Source organism: Argentina silus (assembly GCF_951799395.1).
Source record: "Argentina silus genome assembly, chromosome: 18".
NCBI classification, from domain to species: Eukaryota; Metazoa; Chordata; class Actinopteri; order Argentiniformes; family Argentinidae; genus Argentina; species Argentina silus.
In genome coordinates, this window is record NC_139672.1 from 11013271 (window position 1) to 11023270 (window position 10000).

At 48.4% G+C, this 10000-nt stretch overlaps 1 protein-coding gene across 1 annotated transcript in view; it reads right to left on the bottom strand.

Moving 5' to 3' along the window:
- LOC310819282 (adenylate cyclase type 1-like) overlaps nucleotides 1–10000 on the bottom strand; it is a gene marked incomplete at both ends in the record, with an annotated part of 43088 nt that overhangs the window by 27152 nt on the left and 5936 nt on the right. The window contains 2 exons of the mRNA XM_083690525.1: nucleotides 1599–1710; nucleotides 9687–9805. Of these exons, the coding sequence (XP_083546651.1) occupies nucleotides 1599–1710; nucleotides 9687–9805 (231 nt within the window). The remainder of the gene's footprint in view (nucleotides 1–1598; nucleotides 1711–9686; nucleotides 9806–10000) is intronic.

Consider the following 10000-nt stretch of genomic DNA (forward strand, 5'->3'; position numbering starts at 1 on the left):
ACCATCATTACCTGTACTGTACTCAACGTGTCTCTCTGCCTGTCTGGCTCGGTTCTCTCACTCTGGAAGCATTGGCATGTAAACAAACATGCCAAAAATAGAACAGCCCAATATGGCCAAGAAAATGTTCTATGAAAGCAAAAAAAAAAAGGGTTGGGTGTAATCCCGTGGATTAAGGGATTTCACAGGCACGTGTGCACAGTGTAAGTAAGGAAGGGCAGATTACACGTAGATAAAGGGAGTGTGGGGATGATCTGCGGGGGGCTGCGCGGGGGGGGGGGGGGGGGGGGGGTCTTGGAGGGGTTGAACCGTCTAACCTCTTACAAAGAGAAGTGTCAGGCAAACATGGCATCCACAACAGGAAAAGGGAGTTAGTCTGGAGTAACCCTAACCCTAACAGTAGTATTACAATACTATTACAGTAATCATAGATGTGGTGGAAGAGTACTATCAAATAGACCCTACGAAGATGAGCATCAGACAAACGTGGCATCCACAATCAGCTCTATTACAATACTATTAATATGACTGTTACAGTACTGTTACTATGACTATTACAATACTATTACAGTACTACTACTATGGCGCTTATAGTACTATTAAAGCACTATTACTATGACTATTACAATATTCATGTAATGTTCTATGTAATGTAATGTATTCATCATAACAGGAACAAATACAGGTTCAAAATCTAGAAAAAAAGTTGATTGTACTCCAAGTTCTGCAAGTTGCTAAAAATGAAATATTGACAGATGGGGAGGGCTCAAATCTTTCTCCTATTGCCACACGAAGAGATTGGGACAGATAGAACTTGTGCTACCCCCCCCCCCCCCTCCCCACACCCCACCCCCACACCCCCCACCCCCCTTTGCCCATCTCATTCAGTTCGGTTCATTCACACGATCACACAATGGAGGCGAGGCTTTAGCCAGAGGGGTAAATCTGGGGATGGATTAAGAATCCTGTCATTTCTTCCCTCAAATGAGGCCGTGTGCGTCGTAATCATATTAAACATCATTTAGGACCCCTGATGTTCCTGATTACATCACACTAAGGTGTAATGACAGCGTTGTGGTGATGCTCGTCAGCTGACCGTATCCCGCAAACGAAGACATACAAATGGTCGTGCACGTTCTACTGGGGGCAACACGTGGGCATAGAGGGTGCAAAAGAAGGACAGTCTGAATTTACGACCAAGGGCATCTGCTTGTTCGTTGAAGGCCTGGAATTGGCACGGTCAGCGAACGATATGACTTAAGCGTCACAAAATCGTTTGTCGTGGCTGCACCAGCAATTAGCGATACTGAGATTCATGGATGAAATCATGAGGTCAAATACTTACAATGACATGGGATCAATAATGAGAACCACCACAGCATCATGAAGCTGCGAGCTGAACCAACCCTTGCCCGGCTTAATGTAGGTGCACCCTAGTATACGGCCGTGGGTGAACCTACAGTAGGCTATGACCCCCCACAATGGAGCTTTTCATCTCCAAAATAAAAGTCCTCACACAAACATGGCGATGAACCAGAAAGCAGAAGGGGCCAGTGTTCAAAAAAAGAAGGAAAAAATGAAGATTTCAAGGGACTCACCGTAGCCAGCTCATCAAACTTCCCAAACAGTTCGTTCAGTAGTTTGACCAGCTCCTGAGCGGTGCACTGGGAGGCAAGGCTGGTGAAGCCCACGATGTCCGCAAACAGGATACTGTAGGAGAGGGAGGGAGAGAGAGAGAGAGAGAGAGAGAGAGAGAGAGAGAGAAATAGAGTTACTCTCTTGACATTTATAGCAGTATCTGAGACCTGCAACTTTAGATTTGTGGGCAGAGGGGATTGTAAAACAAGATCACAGTGCTCCGCCTTGTCAGAATGTCTCATAGGATTTGTCCAATGACATTTAGGGAAACTAGAGCCACAGTCGAAGTGAATGTTCTCTTCTCAGGTTTCAATGTGTTTCACCTGAAGTCAGTCAATCAAACATTCGAATGAAAACAACCCTGTGACAGCAAAGAGATATCTCTGCTCTATCTCTGATATCTCTAGCGATGTGTTCCGCGTTCCACTCCGCGAGTCGCCGGCAGTGCAGTCAGGCAGAAGGACTCAGAAGGACCCCCCCCCCCCCCCCGCCCCCGTCCGATATCCTTAAGACAACACACACACATAAGTGATCCGTACATCACTCTCAAGTCGAGATTCTTTTTGAGGGTTTAGGCGTGCAAGGGCCGCAAAACATTGACGATCTGTGACTATATGTGACGTCTGCCTTTGTTTACATCCTCTATGTGAATGCAGTTAAAGGGACACTTCTCCCATTTTTAACGTCACGTTCATTAGCTCCAGTACTCCCAATGACATCATAGGGGGTCATTAGCTTAGGACCTTTTCTCTTATCTTTTCTGACTACAGAACGTAGAAAATGGCTGTTTTGACATATGAAGACACTGTTTATGGTGCTGGAGATGATTCATGTGATGTTAAACATTGTTGTCCCTTTAAGGACCTCAATCAGCTCCTGTTACCACTTGATAGATCTCACCAAGAAGCCTTCTATTGATTTCGAACTCATTTTGCCCCAAAATGTCAATCAGAGTGTCACAAATACACTCATTTTGGTCCTGTCTACTGTACCTTAATGATGATGGGGTGAGAGAGTATGATGCTTGAGGGTTTTCTACACGTTTTGGAATATGAGGGTCTAGTAGGATCTCTTAGATAGACCAGCATAAAATGATGTCAAATACTTTCAAATACTTGAGCTGCGCTTGATTTTGTTGGCGAAACCAGCTATAATCCCTCAGGGGCAAACTCTCAGCTAAATCAAGCGCACCTCAAATGCTTTCGATCATTCATTATGTATGTGACCCAGGTCTGCTATTGATATAATGGTGTCATGTACTGTCTCAGGTTGTCACATATGAGAGGCCAGCCTGTGAGACTGATATTGGAGAGGAATCACCCTGTCGTTGTGTAAGCACGGGGCGAGTGAGAACATGAGTCATCTCGAGATCGATCGAAATGACGACTCGCATGTCCGTCAGCACGCCTCCCGTGTTCCCGAGGCGTCCCGCTGTCCTCGTGTGGGCTGGACATTCAACAATGTGACAGAACTCCGCCACGTCTATCTTCGGAGAGAGAGACGGCTAAATGCCATTTTGTCATCTCACAGATGTCAACGTAATGAGGTGCAATGGATTCAATTTGCTGTGAATATTCTAATCGGATGCCATCTGCGATTGGCAAACATTTGTTGGAAGAGAGGACTTGAAATATTGTGTTCAGGGTGAAACTCGGAGAGTTGAGCATGTCATCAAAGAGCCTTTCTGTTGAACCGGTATCTAAGGGTAATGTAGCCAATATTTCTCTAGGGACATAGTCTCATATAACAGCAGGGCACTAGCTCACTAGGGGTTCTGGAGGACAGAGGCTGAGTGACTGGGGGATGGGACCGGAAGTCTGGGGCTGGGGCTAGAAGATTAAGGGACTGGGTGTTTGGGGATTGGACTAGAGGTCTGGGGCTGAGGTCAGGGTCTGAGTCTGGGTCTGGGTGGAGGGTTGGGTCTGGGTCACTGGGGCTAGAGCTGGCACTGGGGCTTTGGATGTTACCACATGCGCACAGATTTTGCAAAGTCACTGTTGTCAATGCGGTAGGGGAGGCAGGCGTCCTTTGGCTCAGAGTTGGCATTAGCGCTTTGACTTTTCAGTCGGCTCATTAACCGCAACAGATTTCTTCTGTTAACCACAACAGGTTTCAGTCTGTTGACGATGCTGCAGATTGTCATTACTCATAGACGGAAATACACATTTGTACAGGCAGAAATGCAGTCGCCTACAGTATATAATACATTACATTGTATAAATTATTTGTAACTAAAATTTGCGGAAAAAAAAAAACACCCTCCCTCGCATAGTTGTATCAAATATCCCGGCCCAATCATGATAACATCAGATACTAGTCTACTGTAATCAGACATCGTTTGATTCGATTAGAGTCGATAAACACGACCGAACGTAATCACACAAATATTGAGTGGAGCGTTCACTGCACCGTGTTTACTTTGTAATCACAGCCCACCGAAGTCATAGGGAGAGACGGCTAAATGCCATTTTGTCATCTCACAGATGTCAATGTAATGAGGTGCAATGGATTCAATTTGCTGTGAATATTCTAATCGGATGCCATCTGCGATTGGCAAACATTTGTTGGAAGAGAGGACTTGAAATATTGTGTTCAGAGTGAAACTCAGAGAGTTGAATGTGTCATCAAAGAGCCTTTCTGTTGAACCGGTATCTAAGGCTAATGACTGTTTCAACTGTAGCCAACATTTCTCTCAGGACATCGTCTCATATAACAGCAGGGCACTAGCTTTGGTTTAGTGGCGCTGCTGGGCCCAGAGCCATTTCCCATTATCTATCTGGTCGCTGCCAACTTCAAAACACACAATTACGCTCAACAGAAATCTGTTGTGGTTAATGAGCTGCCTGAAAAGTCAAAGCACTAATGCCAACTCTGAGCCAAAGGACGCCTGCCTCTCCTACCACATTGACAACAGTGACTTTGCAACATCTGGTAACATCCAAAGCCCCAGTGCCAGCTCCAGCCCCAGTGACCCGGACCCAACCCTCCACCCAGACCCAAACTCAGACAATGACCTCCAGTCCAATCCCCAATCATCCAGTCCCTTAATCTTTTAGCCCCAGCCCCAGACTTCCGGTCCCATCCCACAGTCACTCAGCCTCTGTCCTCCAGAAGCCCCAGTGACCCGGACCCAACCCTCCACCCAGACCCAAACTCAGACCATGACCTCCAGTCCAATCCCCAATCATCCAGTCCCTTAATCTTTTAGCCCCAGCCCCAGACTTCCGGTCCCATCCCACAGTCACTCAGCCTCTGTCCTCCAGAAGCCCCAGTGACCCGGACCCAACCCTCCACCCAGACCCAAACTCAGACCATGACCTCCAGTCCAATCCCCAATCATCCAGTCCCTTAATCTTTTATCCCCAGCCCCAGACTTACGGTCCCATCCCAAAGTCACTCAGCCTCTGTCCTCCAGAAGCCCGAGTGACCCGGACCCAACCCTCCACCCAGACCCAGACTCACACCCTGACCTCTAGTCCAATCCCCAATTATCCAGTCCCTTCATCTTCTAGCCTCAGTCCCTCAGTCTCAGTCCCCCAGCCCCAGCACCAGCACCAGCCCCTGGCCAACCCCCCAGCCCCACCCTAAAACCCAAAACCCCAATACAAATCATCCTATTAGGGGCTGTCATTACTCAATGACGATTAGCCCCCAGTGTTGAGTAACACCCTCTCCGCCAATACCCCCACTAACCATATTTGACCTCCTCACACACTCATCCATCATCTCCCTCTTAGGACATTGCATTCCAGGGGACATCTTACCCAATTATGCTAATGTCCTCAACCCACTCTGTACTGAAGCAGGCGCTAGGCCATTAGCTATCACCAGCGCCCCGTGATTAGAATGCAATCACGAGGCATGTGAAAGGGGCTGGCGGGGGGGGAGGGGGGGGGGGGTCAACATCCGAGGGGTCCCCCAGGGACAAGCATGGCTTAGCGGGCGTTTACATTTGGCTTGTGGGAGAGAGTGTGTGTGTGGCTCTGGCACAGAGTAGCCTGTTTCTGTCTGCCAGCCTGCCTGCCAGCCTGCCTGTGTGTCTGTGTGTGTGTGTGTGTGTGTGTGTGTGTGTGTGTGTGTGTGTGTGTGTGTGTGTGTGTGTGTGTGTGAGTGCGTGCAAGGAAGGAAGTGCAACCAAATATCCCTCAGTGCAGAAGGGTCAATTAATCCCTGGGCTAATGCTGGTGAAATCCCTCTGGTGACATCCCTGTATGTGTGAGAGGTGGGGCGGTGTTGTGATAAATCCTGCACTCCGGTGTTTTCTGCTGCTGCTGCGCGACATCATCAACGGCACTAAAGCCCCCCGAGGCCCTCCTCTGCCTCTCCACCTGCCAGCCGTGACCGGAATGTGTCAGCTGGGATTCAAAACCGCCACAATGTGCACCTGTGTGTGTGTGTGTGTGTGTGTACAGTATGTGTGTATGTTTATGTACGTGTGAGTGTGCGCATGTGTGTGGTGTGTGTGTGTGTGTGTGTGTGTGTGTGTGTGTGTGTGTGTGTGTGTGTGTATGTGTACTGTATGTGTGTATGTTTGTGTGCGTGTGTGTGTGTGTGCGTGCATGCATGCATGGGTGCGCACATGCCTCTGGTGTGTGATGCACGCGTCTGCGACGGTTACGCAACAATAGCAGACTCATCAGAAGGATTGGACATGTCGGGGGTGGCAAAACAATGGCTGTTTGGGGTGGTGCTGGAGACTGTAGAGAGACAGCATGCCATGCCGCGGTTAAGCAGATGGCACTCTTTTGCTGATACGATGGCAGAAGCGGGAGCAGGGGGATGGGAAGGCTCTCTTCCACTTAAAGTCTCTGTCTGTGATATGTGTTCAGGCCAGGGGTCCTAACCATGACATACTATATTGTATGTTACGTATTGCTATATGCTACACGCTACATACAAAGTGTACAGATGCTCAGTGCTAATTATGACTTGTGACATGTTACAGTGCTACATCCAGTATGTTGTGCGTGTTACATAAGCTAACATCTACCTCAGCAGCCTTCTCTCTCTCAGGGAAATTAATCTGATGCTTTCCTTCATTCCCTCTCCTCCCTCTAAGTCCTCTTTCTTCGTTTTAAATGTGTTTTTGTCTCGATGATTCTGACTGCACATCCCACTCTCCGTTCCATCCCCCTCTTCCTCTTTCTCTCCTTCTCAGTGTGACACGAACACGCACACACAGATTAATGTTCTGTAAATTGAGTTGAAAAAAAAAAAAACTCCTTTAAAAGCATCTATTAGATTAGAGTATTCCATTATCTATTTTGCAAAGCAACTGCCCTTATCAAGGGGAATTAACGTCTAATGTTGGCATTTCAGATGCATTTTCATGCTTTGTATACTGTAGCATCACTTAACAGTCTGTTGGGGATGCTGCAGATTGTCATTACTCATAGACGGAAATACACATTTGTACAGGCAGAAATACAGTCGCCTACAGTATATAATACATTACATTGTATAAATTATTTGTAACTACCCACACCGGGTTTTTTTGCGAAAAACCACCCTCCCTCGCATAGTTGTATCAAATATCCCGGCCCAATCATGATAACATCAGATACTAGTCTACTGTAATCACACATCGTTTGATTCGATTAGAGTCGATAAACACGACCGAACGTAATCACACAAATATGGAGTGGAGCGTTCACTGCACCGTGTTTACTTTGTAATCACAGCCCACCGAAGTCATAGGAACCACTTCTGTGAGCGAGGGGGAAAGGCCCAAAAAAAATCACTTTCGATGGACGGTTATTGGGCTTGAACGGCCGATTGTGAACGCGGCCCCAGAGCTTTCTGAAGGAGTGCGAGGCACAAAAGCAATCAGTGGCCTTCCACTGGGACTTGTCCATATTTAACCGCCGCGCGCGTCGGCCCCGTTACGCAATACAGTTTGGTCTCCGTTGCGTTTAATCCCCCATTGTGAGAGATCGTGCGAGAGAGAGAGAGAGAGAGAGAGAGAGAGAGAGAAAGAGAGAGAGAGATGAAGAGGATAGACAGAAAAGAGATGGGAAAGAGGGGAGGATTGGAGGAGTAGGAGAAAGGAAGAAACAGTGATGGCCTGTAAAGGAGAGTGAAGTCATGGGAAAGAGAGAGAGATGGGAGAGTGGGCGTCGACATGGATGAAGTATGGATGAAACAGGAGGACGAGGGAGAGGAAGAGAGGAGCAAACCAAATTATTTTCCGACATCAGAGGCGTTTAATCACATGAGATCCACAGGTCCGCCCACAGACGACACCCCTATGGATCAGGGGGCTGGGTTTGTTGACCAAACAAATGATAAAAGCGAAGGAGGGAAGGAGGGAAGGAGAGAAGGAGAGAAGGAGGGAAGGAGGGAAGGAGAGAAGGGAAGCAAAGAGAGAGAGAGAGAGAAGGAATGTGGCAGTGAGAGAGGGAGGGTGGAAGGATGGGAAGGAGGGAGAGAGAGAAGCAGAGAGAAGGGGGGGGAGGGAGCGTGGGAAGGAGGAAAGGAGGGAAGCAAACAACAACAACACATACAAACCCAGTAGAAGGGAAGAGAGGCCTAGCAACTGAAGTTCACCAAGAAGCACTCAACCCCAAAACAAATGGCTGGTCTCCCTCCAGCCCTGCGCAAACGAATGCCATCTGGCAAACCCTGACACTTCTGGCAAACCCTGACACTTCTGGCAAACCCTGACACTTCTGGCAAACGCTGACACTGAGGGGCCGCGCGACCGTTGTCCACTCCTCTGTGTGACACTACAGGATAGGACACGATAGGACGCCATGCGATGCCACAGGATAGACGCTCCGATACAAATACGCTACGGTACGATATATAACACGATACAATATAATGCGATACAATGTAATACACAATTAAAAAACAAAATAATACAATTGCATACAGACTTATAGATACACATACATATAGTTCCACGGGGGATGCTATACGGTAGCTACGTACACTGTCCTTCAGAGAGATTTGCCGGACTTTGGACTCCAGTTTAATGCTCTATACTAGGGTGAATAAGACTGAGACTGAGCAGATGAGTCTGACCAGCATGGGGCTTTGGCAAGCAGGAAGGATATTGCGTAAGCGCCCAAGGAATCTCCTGCTCGCTAAGAGAGGCCTAATCCGCCTCTCTCTCTCTCTCTCTCTCTCTCTCTTTCTCTCCCAATCTCTCTCTCTCTCTCTCTCTCTCTCTCTCTCTACAGCCTGGAGGACCAGGAACCATGACCCCCCCTCCCCCCACCCCTCCACCCCTCAACCCCCCCGTCCCGCCCTCTCGCCCCCCCTGAGGCCTTGTTTACCCCCGTGGGACCAATAACATGTGACGGAGCCAGAAGTTGACACGCTCACCCCCCCACCCCCCCCCCCCCACCCCACCCCGTGGCTTTACTGGCCCTCAAGACCAGTTAAAAAACATGACCAGAAACCGACCTTGGCATCGGCGGGTGTTGGGGGGGGGAGCGCTCGCTTCAACTCACACTCATTACTTTATCGTAACGTAAAAAATTGTGGTTCAAATCCCATGAGGGGGAAAAGGGGAATGTGCTGCACCCACCAGCAAGGCATCAAATACAATAAGACAATACGACACGCTCAACACTCGGATGAATTAATAAATCATGGAACGGGGGTGACGTTCGGCATTAATGGCTCAAACGAGGTTGCAGCCTAGAGTCTTAGTGCAATGTTTTGGGGGTTTTGCCGGGACAAATCCAACTACATTTCTTAACACACCAAAGGGCATGTTTCGCTCAACGCTTAAGTGGCTCTGTTTCTTTTGGCGGGCATGTATCCTAATACACAGAGACAGAATGTATCGCTGTCTTTTAGCTGAAAATGGCCATGCGGGGGGATGGGGGGGGGATGGGGGGGGGGGGATACCTTCCGGCCGCCCACTGCTCAAGTTAATTCATGGCTAAATGAAGCTAAGAGGGCGATGTGTCAATGTGTGTGTGTGGAGATTGGAGTTTATCTGAACAGACTCTGGAGCTGTCTAGTGCTGAAATCCCTTTCTCTGGCGAGTGGGAGTGGGAGTGGGAGTTTAGTGGCGGGGGGGGGGTTCTTCCTACCTGACGTTGTCGTGACGTTGGATGTAGATCTTGTGAAATATCCTTTCCGGGGGCTTCAGGAAATCCTCCTTCATCTCCATAGCCACATTTCTGGGCAACAAACTCATCAGCAGCCGCTCCTGGGTGTGCGTGTGTGTGTGTGTGTGTGTGTGTGTGTGTGTGTGTGTGTGTGTGTGTGTGTGTGTGTGTGGGTGTGTGTGTGTGTGCGCGTGTGTGAAGAGAAAATAAAAAGACATAAAAAGAGGAGAGGGGGGAGGTTATGGGTTCTGTCTGTTATACAACACAAGGTTACAAAAGACGAAAGTAGCAGGAGA